A 15,000-nucleotide genomic window follows, 5' to 3' on the forward strand; every position below is an offset into this window, starting at 1 on the left:
AAAAGGAATCTATGGTTTTAAAAGTGGAGAGCAGAGGTGGGTTTCAGCAGGTTCTGACCAGTTCTGGAGAACCGGTAGCAGAAATCTTGAGTAGTTTGGAGAGCCAGTAGTAAAAATTCTGACTGGCCCGGCCCCCATCTATTCTCTGCCTCCTGTATCCCAGCTGATCAAGAGGAAATGGAGATTTTGCAGTATCCTTCCCCTGGAGTGGATAGGGAATGGAGATTTTGCAATATCCTTCCCCTGGAGTGGGGAGGGAGTGGAGATTTTGCAGTATCCTTCCCCTGGAGTGGGAAGGGAATGGAGATTTTACAGCATCCTTCCCCTGGAGTGGAGTGGGAATAGAGATTTTACAGCATTCTTCCTCTGGAGTGGGGAGGGAATGGAGATTTTACAGTATCCTTCCCCTGGAGTGGGGAGGGAATGGAGATTTTACAGTATCCTTCCCCTGGAGTGGATAGGGAATGGAGATTTTACAGTATCCTTCCCCTGGAGTGGGTAGGGAATGGAGATTTTGCAGTATCCTTCCCCTGGAGTGGGTAGGGAATGGAGATTTTGCAGTATCCTTCCCCTGGAGTGGGTAGGGAATGGAGATTTTGCAGTATCCTTCCCCTGGAGTGGATAGGGAATGGAGATTTTGCAGTATCCTTCCCCTGGAGTGGGGAGGGAATGGAGATTTTACAGTATCCTTCCCCTGGAGTGGGGAGGGAATGGGGATTTTGCAGTATCCTTCCCCTGCCATGCCCACCAAGTCACACCATGCCCATCAAGCCATGCCCACAGAACCGGTAGTAAAAAAATTTGGAATTCACCACTGCCCCCGAGGTCAAACACAACCATGATGTGGCCCTCAAAGAAATCGAGTTTGACCCCCCTGCTTCAGATAGCTAAACCAGCCAGCATGTTAATCTTCAGCAAGAATTGACTGGAGAAGCAGAAGATTCTCCAGGACACAAAATTAGGGACGCACATCCGGGACCGCACAATGGCAACAGGCCCTTCCAAGAATAGGCCCTTACAACCCCCTTGCATGCCCCCAAGGTTTCATTCCAAAGGGTGGGATTACGCTCTCAAAGGATAATCTTTTCAGTTGACTCAAAAATATTTTCCTTGCATGTATATCAGGCACCGACTTGTGGTCCCCGGGTGAAATGAGGATACGATACGGATTGGCGTAAAAGTTGCATCAAGCTTGCTTAGCGGGCCGGATAGGCTAGGAAAGGGCTCCCTCTGTTGGAAACATAGTGCCATGACAGGCTGTGAATCTCATTAAAGAGAAGTCAATCGCGAACGAAGGTCCCGGAATTGCAGGATTTAATCCAAGTCAGTCATCGAGACCGAAAGGTATTTATTTATTTATTTATTTATTGGTTCGATTTATAGGCCGCCCTTCTCCGGAGACTCAGGGCGGCTTACAATGCTTTTAAGCAATAGCCTTCTTACTTTTGTATGTACCTGCTTAGTAGGGCTTTTGGGGGCCCCCTAAGCGGTGTTCTTTTTTTATACAAAGTCAGCTTATTGCCCCCACAATCCGGGTCCTCGTTTTACCTACCTCGGAAGGATGGAAGGCTGAGTCAACCTTGAGCCTGGTGAGATTCGAACTCGCAGTAATTGCAGGCAGCTGGCAGCTAAGTGCTACTTAACAGCACTTTAGTCCGCTGCACCACCAAGGCTCTTTCACCCTGCTGGCTGAGGAATTCTGGGAGTTGAAGTCCACAAGTCGTAAAGTTGCCAAGGTTGGAGACCCCTGAATTAGAGAGTCAATTTTCAAATGTCCTGATCCATGAGAAGCCTGCAACTGGGGAAAGGATCTTCAATTTTTCAAAGGTCCAATTTATTGGCTGCAAACAGGAAGGAACCGAACGGAGTAAAAAGAAAGCTGATTTTAAATAAAATTTTAAAGGAGCCTTGGTAGTACAGTGGTTTAATGCACCCTGTTATTAACACAGCTGCCTGCAATTTCTGCAGGTTCAATTCTCACCAGGCTCAAGGTTGACTCAGCCTTCCATCCTTTCTAAGGTAGGTGAAATGAGGACCCAGTTTGTGGGGGCAATAAGCTGACTTTGTATAAATATACAAAAGTATGAAGGTTATTGCTTAGCGCATTGTAAGCCGCCCTGAGTCTCCGGAGAAGGGCGGCATATAAATCAAATTAAAAAAAAAATAGGGCCATGATGGCACGCACGCCGTCACCCCAGATAAGATCTCCATGGCGTTTCTTTCGTGAGCTTCTGTTTCCCTGCAAACAACGAAATAGAAGCTCACGAAAGAAAAAGATCTTACTTCTTGCCGCGCTGTAATTGCAGGCAGCTGGCAGCTAAGTGCTACTTAACAGCACTTTAGTCCGCTGCACCACCAAGGCGCAGGGATGTTGGGATGCCCCGCCTCCCGCCGGCCAGCTGGCCTTCAGGTCTCTGCTGCACATGTGAGCATATGTGCATGCGCACCAGGGGCGGTATTTACTTAGCTTCGCTACCAGTTTGCAAATGTGAGCACTTGCGCGCAGAGCATCAAAAACGGGACGTGATGACGTCTGGTCGGGTTTGCTCAAACCGGATAGAACAGGCTGAATACCACCACTGATGCGTGCGTGCGTGTCCGTGCATGCACGCATGTGAGTGTGCAAGCAAATGCATGCGTTTACGCTCACGCACACACCTTTCTGTTTGGGCATGCGCACGTATGCAGTTTGGGCACGCAGTGTCTAAAAGGTTCGCCATCCCTGAGATAGGCGCTTGGTGGCAAAGTTAAAAAAAAAAAAAGGAAATAGGAAAAAAAAGACAGAGGAAGAAATAGGAAGAGAGTTCAATGAAAACTTACAACTGAGAAGCAAACAAAGCAGAGTCAGCAATTTTTTTTACTAGTAATGTAGCAATAGCACTTAAGATTTATATACCCCTTCATGGTGCTTTTACAGCCCTCTCTAAGCAGTTTACAGAGTCAGCATATTTGCTCCCAACAATCTGGGTCCTCGTTTTACCCACCTTAGAAGGATGGAAGGCTGAGTCAACCTTGAGTTGAACAGGATCGAACTGCTAACCATCTGCAGAGTTAGCCTGTAATACTGCATTCTAACCACTGTGCTACCACAGTTGGTCCTTCCTTCCTTCCTTCCTTCTTTCCTTCCTTCCTTCCTTCCTTCCTTCCTCCCTTCCTTCCTTCCTTCCTTCCTTCCTTCCTTCCTTCCTTCCTTCCTTCCTTCCTTCCTCCCTCCCCTCCTTCCCACTTAGCAATAGGACTTAGACTTATATACCGCTTCACAGTGCCTTACCGCGCTATCTAAGTGGTTTACAGAGTCAGCATATTTGCCCCCAACAATCTGGGTCCTCATTTTATCCACCTCGGAAGGATGGAAGGATGAGTCAACCTTGAGTTGAACAGGATCGAGCTGCTAACCGCCTGCAGAGTTAGCCTGTAATACTGCATCCTAACCACTGTGCTATCACAGTTGGTCCTTCCTTCCTTCCTTCCTTCCTTCCTTCCTTCCTTCCTCCCTCCCTCCCTCCCTCCCTCCCTCCCCTCCTTCCCACTTAGCAATAGGACTTAGACTTATAGTTGGTCCTTCCTTCCTTCCTCCATCCCTCCCTCCTTCCCTCCCTCCCCTCCTTCCCACTTAGCAACAGCACTTAGACTTATATACCGCTTCACAGTGCCTTACCGCGCTATCTAAGTGGTTTACAGAGTCAGCATATTTGCCCCCAACAATCTGGGTCCTCATTTTACCCACCTCGGAAGGATGGAAGGTTTGGTCAAACCTTGAGCCTGGTGAGATTCGAACTGCTGAACTGCAGCTAGCAGTCAGCTGAAATAGCCTGCAGTGCTGCACTCTAACCACTGCGCCATCGGCTCTTGTAGAATGTAGAAAGACCTTGGGTGAAAAAATAATCTCCTAATCTGATCGGATGGTTCTGAAATTCTCTCCCCTCTGAAGGACATTGCGAAGTCTCAGAGTAGAGAGGCCTCAAAAATTTGGCAAACTTTTAAAGACCTGTGGATTTCAATTCCCACAATTCCCCAGCCGGTGCAGCCGGCTGGGGAATTCTGGGAGTTGAAGTCCACTAGTCTTAAAGTAGCCTCTGTCTCAGAGCCAAGAAACTTGGGGAGGCGGTGGGTTTTTTTTTTTTTTTTGCCACTTTGAACCATCTCTAATTGGAAGAGAAAGAAATTTGGGTGATGGTTTTGTCCAGTGACCCTCAACCTTTCGGGAACCAGGGATTGGTTCCGTGGAGAGAGGTTTTCCCGTGGAACTGGAGGGGGCGTGGTTTTGCATGCTGTCTACGTGGCCCGGTTGCTGGCATGCCGTGGACGGGACCCCTGATTTAGTGGGCTTTTCTTCTCCTTTTGAGCCTACAAGTCCCAACAGCCAGGACGATGGGGAAAAAATTATCCTTTTGTTTTGCTTCCTGAGCTGACGATAAGAGTCGTAGCCACTGTCTGGTCCTCAGAGAAACATTCTGCTTTTGCAAATGAAATCCTTACGGGCAATTCTGCCTCCCTTATCGGGAAATGCTGTTAAGAGCCTTGGTGGCGCAGCAGACTAAAGCACTGTTAAGTGCTGTTAAGTAACACCAGCTGCCTGCAATTACTGCAAGTTCAAATCTCACCAGGCTCAAGGTTGACTCAGCCTTCCATCCTTCCGAGGTAGGTAAAATGAGGACCCGGTTTGTGGGGGCAATAAGCTGACTTTGTATAAAAAAGAACACCGCTTGGGGGGGCCCGAAAGCCCTACTAAGCAGGTATATACAAAAGTACGAAGGCTATTGCTTAATGCATTGTAAGCTGCCCTGAGTCTCCGGAAAAGGGCGGCATATAAATCGAACCAATAAATGAATGAATGAATGAATGAATGAATGAATGAATGAATGAATGAATGAATAAATGAATGAATGAATGAATAAATAAATATATAAATAAATATCCCCTTTCGCTTAATTCAGGATAGGTGTTCTGAGCCAGCTCCCCAAAGACGACAAACCCTCTGACGTGAACACAAAAGATTCCTTTATTAGAAATGCTGGAAGCCCCGGCAAAAAGTTTTATCTCGCAGGCTAACAAGTCCTTCCGAATGGAAGATGAGTAGTTGCCTGCCACACCTATTCATCTCCGCCCCCTGCCTTTTATCCCCAGAGGTAGGGTGGGACTTTGCCAGCAGCGGTGGCTCTTCCATCCCAAGGACCGGCCCATAGATTTCCACTGCTCTCCTCTCCTCTGCCTTCTGCGCATCAGGCACCGGACCCAGCTGTTCCTCCTCTTCCTCATCAGCCACCTCCAGACCTGGGGGCTGTTGACTCTCCATCTGAGGGCTGACGGACGGCCCAGGCTCCGTCTCTCTCCCTCCCCCCCCTCTCTCTGCCAGCTCCATTCCCTCTTCCCCCTGGGAGCTCTCAGGTTACCCTGATGCTAACCCTGACTTCCACGCTCCTCCTCCTCCTCTGAGTCGGCTGTTGGAGGGGCTGGCAGCCGACAGGCCACACAACAGGCACGTCTTTATATTATAAAGCCTGATTGGCTAATGCCTAAAGATCCAGGGGAAACGAATGAAAAGAAGGAACGAGGAAGTTTCAACAGCTCCATTGAAATGTGAAATGTGAGACATGGCTTTTCACCTACACTTAATTTATGGGCAGGTATACCAGTACGTATTTGCCTATTCATTCGTCTTCCGTAGAAACAATAACTGACCCCAATAGAGCCTCATTATTTCTGCTACTTCCGGCTTCTATCCTGAAAAAGGAGCTTTGGATTTAAAACGGGGAACGAGCTATTTTGAAACATCACAGCAGATACGGGTAGTCCTCGACATACGGCCGTAATGGAGCCTGCCCATTACAGTTGTGTGTCATGACGGTTGGAAAATGGGTCGGACGCAGGATTTTTTATTTTTTTTTCGGCAGCAGTGGTCGTTAATTGAATGCTGCAGTCGTTAAGTGGACCCATGGTTCACGATGGGCATGGTTTTGCAAAACGCTGGGGAAGCCCTGGTTTTCAGCGAAAGCATCGTAAAACGCTGTCACATAAGCACAACACGCTGAAAAAGGCTGTGGCAGCCCCTCAAATATTGGAAGACTGCTATCATGTCTCCCCTAGTCCTTCTCTTCACTAGAATAGTCTCGTCTGGACTATTGTAATGCTCTCTACATGGGGCTCCCCTTGGGGTGCACGCGGAGGCTCCAACTGGTGCAGAATGCGGCCGCGCGGGGGATTATGGGAGCGACGGGGCGCTCCCATGTGATTCCTCTCCTGCGCAAGCTGCATTGGCTTCTGGTGGACTTCCAGGTGCGCTTCAAGGTATTGGTGATCACCTTTAAAGCGCTCCATGGCTTAGGGCCGGGGTACTTACGGGACCGCCTTCTGCCACTAATAGCCTCCCACCGGCCGGTTCGCTCCCACAGAGAGGGCCTCCTCAGGGTGCCGTCGGCCAGACAATGTTGGCTGGCGACCCCCAGGGGGAGAGCCTTCTCTGTGGTGGCACCTACCCTTTGGAACAATCTACCCCCAGAGATACGAGTGATCCCAGACCTCCGGACTTTTCTTCGGGCCCTTAAAACCTATTTTTTTCAGTTAGCCGGGCTGTCCTGATTTTATGGTGGGTTTTTAAAATTTGATATTGGTTTTGAATTGAAATGTTTTAAATTATGGGCCAAACTTTATTTAATTATTTTAAATCTATTTTAACTTTTGTGTACAAATGTTTTACTTTGGCTGTTCACCGCCCTGAGTCCGAAAGGAGAAGGGCGGTATAGAAATCTGAAATAAATAGACTAGCCAGGCCCAGTTCCTTCAGATTAACAGTGTTGGAAGGGACCTTATAGGTTATCTAGTCCCCCCCCAGTCAAGCAGGAGATCCTATACCATTTCTGACAAATAGCAGCCCAGTCTCTTCTTGAAAGCCTCCAGTGATGAAGCTCCCACAACGTCCGAAGGCAACTTCTGTTCCATGGGTTGATTGTTCTCACTGTCAGAAAGTTCCTCCTCATTTCTAGGTTGAATCTCTCCTTGATCAGTTTCCACCCATTGTTCCTTGTCTGACCTTCAGGTGCTTTGGAAAACAGGTTGATCCCTTCCTCTCTATGGCAGCCCCTCAAATATTGGAACCCTGCTATCATGTCTCCCCTGGTCCTTCTCTTCACTAGACTAGCCAGGCTCAGTTCCTGCAGCCATTCATCGTATGTTTTAGCCTCCAGTCCCCTAATCATCCTGGTTGCTCTCCTCTGCACTTTTTCTAGGGTCTCAACATCTTTTTTATAGTGTGGTGACCAAAACTGGATGCAGGACTCTAGGTGTGATCTTACTAAGGCTTTATAGAGTGGTATTAATACCTCCCTTGATCTTGATTGCATCCCTCTGTTAATGCAATTTAGGATTGCATTGGCTTTTTGGGCTGCCATCACACACTGTTGGCTCCTATTTAATTGGTTATCCATATCAATTGTTATGGAGCAAATGCAGAGAATTACTGCTGCCAACCAGCTTTGGGATCCCTTACGGGCACTTGCTTGGCCAAAGTGAAAGCAAATCGTTGGTCTAGATCAGGGGTGCCCAAACCCCGGTCCATGGACTGGCACCAGGCGACGGCATGCCAGAAATCAGGCCGTGCAAGAAAGCGAAGCCCCATCCGCGGGATGCAAGCAACATGTGAAACTGCTCCATCTCTGGTTCGCAGAAAAATCTTTCTCCACGGAACCGGTCCCTAGTGCCCAAAAGGTTGCCGCTGCTCTAGATCGGTTCTTAGTTTAATCTGGTAGGTTTCTTCTGATATCCTCATGCTATTTAAGGAACGATTCCAAATATGGTTTTCGCCCCAACAAGAAAATGTTGTTATCAGCGTTGGGTTCCTCCCGGTTCGGCCGAGCCGGAAACGGTGACAATATGATGTCACTGAACTGGTTCTCTTTGTTTGGGAGCTGGGCCCTCCCACCGCCCCCCCCCCACGTTATTCTTACCTTTTATTTGGCCCCACCCCCAATCTATTGCTGCCTCCTGAGTCTCAGCTGATTGGCTAGAAGGAAAAAAACTGTTTAAAATCTTGCCGTGGGGCTTCAAAGGGCCGCCCTACAGCTGATCAGTGTTAAAAGGCAGTGTGGTGGTAGACCGGTGCCTCCAAAAACAAATGAGTAGACTGGGGCCTCGAAAAACAAATGGGTAGACCGGTGCCTCCAAAAACAAATGAGTAGACCGGTGTCTCCAAAAACAAATGAGTAGACCGGTGCCTTCAAAAACAAATGAGTAGACTGGTGCCTCCAAAAACAAATGAGTAGACCGGTGCCTTCAAAAACAAATGAGTAGAGTGGTGCCTCCAAAAACAAATGAGTAGACCGGTGCCTCCAAAAACAAATGAGTAGACCGATGCCTTCAAAAACAAATGAGTAGACCGGTACAGCTCTACAAGTAGTTAAAAGCCTGGTAGACCAGTACCTCTGCTAAATCCTAAAGAATTATCACATGACCATCAAGCCACGCCCACAAAATAAGCCACGCCCACAGAACCGGTAGTAAAAAATATTTAGAACCCACCCCTGGTTGTTACGTTACGGAAGTTCTTAGGATTTGCACAGGGGTCTATTCAAACTTGAGTGCTTTCTTTTACAATGGTTTATTGGATGATTCAGAATTCCTGGGCCATCAATTCCTGGGATCATCATCATCGTCATATTCATTTAACGACTCCATAATCCCTTGCGGCGTGGAGTCTGGGCAACTGAATGGAGCTAGCAGAGTGTTCTAATGGCCGGATGCCTTTCCTGTCACCATTGCAGAGTTTTGTTCAGCAGATATATTCTCAGTTTGTCCAGAGAGAGAAATATCTGCCTCTCTACCTAGAATCGAACTCACAGCCTCCTGATTGTGAGGCGAGGGCTCCACCTCTAGGCCACCGTACCACACTAGCCAAGACCTGACCATCGGACCTCAAAATCAAGATAAAGTGAGACAGGGAAAAGGAGGCAAACTCAGAATGAGAAAGGCCTACAAGGGAGGGTGAACGAGAATATAAAAGAGCGCTCAACAATGAACACGTAAACTCACCTTTGAATTCTTGGTCCCGCCACGACCGGATTGGGAGGAACAGCTTCGTTGCACGCCTTGCTCTGGCGTGGAAGGCGATTTGTCAGAAGAATGATCCGACCCCTTCTCCACCATGGTATCTCCTTGGGGGTCCTGTGGCGTGGGAGACCGGGAGCGTTTGCGCAGGACTGGGGAGCAAGCGGGCGTACTACGGTTCGAATTACTGGCAGTGCTGGAAGAGAAGGAAGAGAGAGAATATCGAGTGAAAAACCCATCACGGGAACGATGCTCGGCCGGTCACATTGGGTAGTGAGTGAAGACATTTAACTCAAGGACTATGGATCCCTAAGGGACACGGTAGCTCAGTGGCTAAGACGCTGAGCTTGTCGATCGAAAGGTCGGCAGTTCAGTGGTTCGAATCCCTAGTGCTGTGTAATGGGGTGAGCTCCCGTTACTCGTCCCAGCTTCTGCCAACCTAGCAGTTTGAAACCACATAAAAATGCAAGTAGAAAAATAGGGACCACCTTTGGTGGGAAGGTAACAGCGTTCCGTGCGCCTTTGGTGTTGAGTCATGCCAGCCACATGACCACGGAGACGTCTTCAGACAGCGCTGGCTCTTCGGCTTTGAAACGGAGATGAGCACCGCCCCCTAGAGTCGGAAACGACTAGCACATATGTGCGAGGGGAACCTTAACTTATGGATCCTGAATCTCCCCAATATTTCTTTCGGCACAAAAGATTGTTGGAAGTTCACTTCCTTCTATCCAGGACGGGGGGGAGGTGTCAAACTCAGCCTACGGAGTGCTTAAATCTGGCCCGCGGGGCTGGACTGGAAATAGGAAAGGACCGGCTCGCAGTGCCTCTGGCCAGATCCATTTTCGGCCAGGATGGCCTCCTGCAGCACTGCTGGCCAAAACGGGGTGTAGGGGGCCAGTGTGCACCCCCTGCACCTCATTTTGGGCCTGGATGGCCTCCTGCAGCATTCTGTTGGGCAAAATGGGGGGTCCCCTCCCGCACTCTGTTTTGGGTGGCAAAGTACTGCAGGAGGCATCCATCCTGTCTCCCCACCCCCAGCCGGCCAGTCAAAGAGAACTACAGTGCAGATCTGGTCCTCAAAGAAATCCAGTTTGACACACACACACACACACACACACACCCTTGATCCAGGACATGGTATGTAAGTGCTGCTTGATCAGGGTCTGCAATATTGTGAGGGATGCTCCCCTCTAAGGACCAGTTTTCCTTGCTATCCTTCTGGGAGAGGCCTCCGTGGTACCCGATGCAGAATATATATATAGAGAGAGTGGAGTGGAGTGGAGTGGAGTGGAGTGGAGTGGAGTGGTGTAGAGTAGAGTAGAGTAGAGTAGAGTAGACTGGGCTGGAATGGAATGGAATGGAATGGAATGGAATGGAATGGAGTATAGTGGAGTGGAGTGGAGTGGAGTGGAGTGGTGTAGACTAGACTAGACTAGAATAGAATAGACTAGAATAGAAGAGAATAGAAGAGAATAGAAGAGAATAGAATAAAATTCTTTATTGGCCAAGTGTGATTGGACACACAAGGAATTTGTCTTGGTGCATATGCTCTCAGTGTACATAAAATAAAAGATACATTCGTCAAGAATCATAAAGTACAACACTTAATGATAGTTATAGGTTACAAATAAGCAATCAGGAAACAATATCAATATAAATCGTAAGGATACAAGCAACAAAGTTACAGTCATACAGTCCTTGAGGGAATACAGTTGAGGGAATATACAGAGAGAGAGAAAGAGAGAGAGAGAGAGAGAGAGAGAGAGAGAGAGAGAGAGAGAGAGAGAGAGAGAGAGAGAGAGAGAGGGAGAGAGAGTGTGTAGGATCTCTGGTCACGACCATAATTCGTTCCATAACTTTGGTCGCAAACTGATTTGGTCGTGACCTGAACCTAATTTTGGAAATTTGGTGCTTACAAAAAAAAAAAATGGCGCGGAAGGGGAAATCGGCCATGAATATATATATATTTCTCCGAACTTATGAGTTGGTTTCTGAGCATTTTTTTACCAGCCTAGGTAACATTGTCAGTGAAGTTTAGGGGAAGGGGTACTCTGTTGAAGAAGTTAGCCTGGTAATGAAATATTCAGAAACCAACCCACATCTCGGAGAACGAACCTTCAACCTCATCCTATACCCGAGCTACAGATATTTGTGTGTGTGTGTGTGTGTGTGTTGTGTGTGTGTGTGTATGCACATATATTAGTATAATATCTAGATCCAGCATATGAATATGTAAGAAACCAGATCGTATGAATGACCAATCAGCAAGAGAACCAATCAGCTGCTCAGAATTTAAATAGAGTTCCAAGCGAACAACCAATCACATGGCCAAACTGACCACATTGGCACACAAGACATCTATAAGATAAGGAGAATAGGACAAGAAAGTCCTGATGATGTTACCTAGTCTGGTAATAAAACGTTCAGAAAGTAAATTGAAACAAGCTTGGAGAGCAAACCACTGCCAATATATATAGGAAGGAAAGGAGGGAGGGAGGGAGGGAGGGAGGGAGGGAAGAAGGAAGGAAGGAAGGAAGGAAGGAAGGAAGGAAGGAAGGAAGGAAGGAAGGAAGGAAGGAAGGGCCGTGGTGACACAGTGGTTAGAATGCAGTATTGCAGGCTAACTCTGCCGGCTGCCAGCAGTTCGTTCCTGATGGGACTCAAGGAAAGAAGGAAAGAAGGAAGGAAGGAAGGAAGGAAGGAAGGAAGGAAGGGAGGGAGGGAGGGAGGGAGGAAGGAAGGAAGGAAGGAAGGAAGGGCCATGGTGACACAGTGGTTAGAATGCAGTATTGCAGGCTAACTCTGCCCACTGCCAGCAGTTCCATCCTGATGGGGCTCAAGGAAGTAAATGAGGGAGGGAGGGAGGGAGGGAGGGAGGGAGGAAGGAAGGAAGGAAGGAAGGAAGGAAGGAAGGAAGGAAGGAAGGAAGGCCCGAGGTGACACAATGGTTAGAATGTAGTATTGCAGGCTAACTCTGCCGACTTCCAGCAGTTCGATCCTGATGGGGCTCAAGTAAGTAAGTAAGTAAGTAAGTAAGTAAGTAAGTAAGTAAGTAAGGAAGGAAGGAAGGAAGGAAGGAAGGAAGGAAGGAAGGAAGAGCTGTGGTGATGCAGTGGTTAGAATGCAGTATTGCAGGCTAACTCTGCCGACTGCCGGAAGTTCGATCCTGACCGGCTCAAGGTTGACTCAGCCTTCCATCCCACCGAGGTCGGTAAAATGAGGACCCAGACTGTTGTGGGCAAAATGCTGACTCTGTAAATCACTTCGAGAGGACTGTGAAAACACTGTGAAGCAGTATATAAGTCGAAGTGCTATTGCTAGTGCTATTTAGAGACATGTGACAATTTGTTGTCCTTCTCGACACAACTCTCCACACCAGACTTCCCAAACCTTGGCTGTTCCTGCTCGGTCCCAGCGAGTTGTTTTGTTTTTGTTTTTTTGGTTTGGACCCAGACCAGGAACAGGCATGGCAAATGTCTTCTCTGGTTTCTATAGTAACCGGGGCTTGCAAAAGGACCAGGAATCCACGCCGGCAATAACAAAACAACTTGACCCACTTTGAAAATAATCATAATAATAATGCTGGATGGAACTCACTGGCCAGCGGCAATTCAGAAAAACTCGCGGGACCCTCCCTCTAAGCCCTTCTGGAGAAGTCGCTGCAGATATATATACCACCCCAGCAGACACGCACTAGGTAGTCGGAGAGAATTTTCAAGAAAAGGCCTGGTGAGGAAAGCAGTATCTTAACATTGTGTTTGTGCATGTGTGTTTGTGCGTGCACACAGGCCCGTGTGCAGGAGATACAAATATTTCCATCACAAGGGGAAGCTTATCATTTGGGTTTTGCTAGTAAGCTGATTTGGGACGCGGTGGCTCAGGGGCTAAGACGCTGAGCTTGTCGATCGAAAGGTCGACAATTCAGCAGTTCGAATCCCTACCGACGCGTAACGGAGTGAGCTCCCGTGACTCGTCCCAGCTTCTGCCAACCCAGTAGTTCGAAAGCAGGTAAAAAATGCAAGTAGAAAAATAGGGACCACCTTTGGTGGGAAAGTAACAGCGTTCCGTGCACCTTTGACATTTAGTCATGCCGGCCACATGACCACGGAGACGTCTTCGGGCAGCGCTGGCTCTTTGGCTTTGAAACAGAGATGAGCAGCGCCCCCTAGAGTCGGGAATGACTAACACATATGTGCGAGGGGAACCTTTATCTTTACCTTTTATTAAGCTACTTTTGAGACATCAACATTCTCTACCAAGAAATTCTTCCAGCAAAGGCTCCACGTTCAAAGGGTTCGAAGTGACGTTCTTTGGTAATTTTCTGGGTTTTGATTCCAAGGTTCAGACAACTAATCTGAACTCGCCTAAGGCAACCTAGAAATAAGGAGAAATTTTCTGACAGTGAGAGCAATCAACCGATGGAACAGAAGTTGCCTTCGGAAGTTGTGGGAGCTTCATCACTGGAGGCTTTCAAGAAGAGACTGGACTGCCATCTGTGAGAAATGGTGTAGGGTCTCCTGCTTGGGTGAGAGGTTGGAGTAGATGATCTACAAGATCCCTTCCAACTCTTGTTAATCTAATCAAACCAATTCAGCTACTTTCAAATATCGCCAAATACGCCAACGGAAAGAAAACTTTACTTTCTTCTACTACATTATGGCATCTGTAGTTAGCCAGGCCATGAGACAAACCTACGTCCTAGGATTTTAGACTTTTAGGAGCAAACTTCATACCTTTCATATCCTAAACCAGCGATGGCTAACCGTTTCTGGACCGAGTGCCCAAAGCCCACGTCGGAACTGGCAATCCTAACTTTAATTGCTTTTTTTTTATGAAGAGACTTAACTCTTTTAGACTTCTAATGGTTCTCATCCTCCTTGCCGCCTTTCTCCAAATGCTTTCCTGTAAGTGGGATGCCCAGAACAGGACAAGTTACTCGAAGTAGGAGCTGCTCCCCTGCACAATCTAAAGTTGGATTCTTTCTTCTTGTGGTCGCAAACTACTTCTGTTATAACAGTTATTTATTTATTTATTTTTAAAAAAATAGGGGCTTCCCTTTTTTTCATTCTGCATGGAATGTGGAGCGATTCAGTCTTTACACATGCAATTATCGGCTTTTAGTAAAGGTGTTGGAGAGGAACACAATGACTGCAGAGAGCTCTGGCTTGTGTGAATTCCCTCAGAAGCTGCCGGGACACAGAGAGGAAACTTCCCTAGACAGGACTGTGTAGAAGAAATGATCTTGAGAACTTCTCCCTCATGGCTTAGTTAGTACAGATTTTTAAAATATTCACCTTCTCAAGTAGACAAAGTGTCTTCTTCCCTCCCTCCCTTCTCCTTCCTTCCTTCCCTCCTTCATCCTTCCTTCTTCCCTTTTCACCTTCCTTCTTTCTTTTACTTCTTCTTTGTCTCCTTCCTTCCTTTGCTCCCCTTTCCTTCCTTCTTCCCTCCCTTCTTTTCTCCTTCCTTGCCCCTTCCTTCCTTTTGTCTTTCTTTCCTTCCCCTTCTTCTTTCCTTCCTTCCCTCCCTCCTTCATCCTTCCTTCCTCCCTTTTCACCTTCCTTCCTTCTCTTCTTATTCCTTTATTGTCTCCTTCCTTCCTTCGCTCCCCCTTCCTCCCTCCCTCCCTTTTCTCCTCCCTTCCTTCGTCTTCCTTCCTCCCCCTTTTCTCCTTCCTTCTCCCTTCCTTCCTTCCTTTTGTCTTTCTTTCCTTTCCTTTCTTTCCTTCCTTCCCTCCCTCCTTCATCTTTCCTTCCTCCCTTTTCACCTTCCTTCCTTCTCTTCTTATTCCTTTCTTGTCTCCTTCCTTCCTTCGCTCCCCCTTCCTTCCTTCCTTCCTTCCTTCCTTCCTTCCTTCCTTCCATCCTTCCTCCCTCCCTCCCTCCCTTTTCTCCTTCCTTCCCCCTTCCTTCTTTCCTTCCTTCCTCATACTCTAGTCCTGCCTTCCTCCCTCCCTTCCTT

The 15,000-nt window shown here is 47.7% G+C and overlaps 1 protein-coding gene across 3 annotated transcripts in view; it reads right to left on the reverse strand.

Moving 5' to 3' along the window:
- The window catches only part of GRAMD1B (GRAM domain containing 1B), a 209,590-nt gene that overhangs the window by 51,277 nt on the left and 143,313 nt on the right, over positions 1-15,000 (reverse strand). For all 3 annotated transcript variants that reach the window (XM_070952207.1, XM_070952208.1, XM_070952209.1), the window contains one exon: positions 9,025-9,235. In XM_070952207.1, the coding sequence (XP_070808308.1) occupies positions 9,025-9,235 (211 nt within the window). The remainder of the gene's footprint in view (positions 1-9,024; positions 9,236-15,000) is intronic.

The sequence above is a fragment of the Pituophis catenifer genome, unplaced genomic scaffold, assembly GCF_029215685.1.
Source record: "Pituophis catenifer annectens isolate HBS135680 unplaced genomic scaffold, rPitCat1.0.hap2 SCAF_12, whole genome shotgun sequence".
In the NCBI taxonomy this organism is placed as follows: domain Eukaryota; kingdom Metazoa; phylum Chordata; class Lepidosauria; order Squamata; family Colubridae; genus Pituophis; species Pituophis catenifer.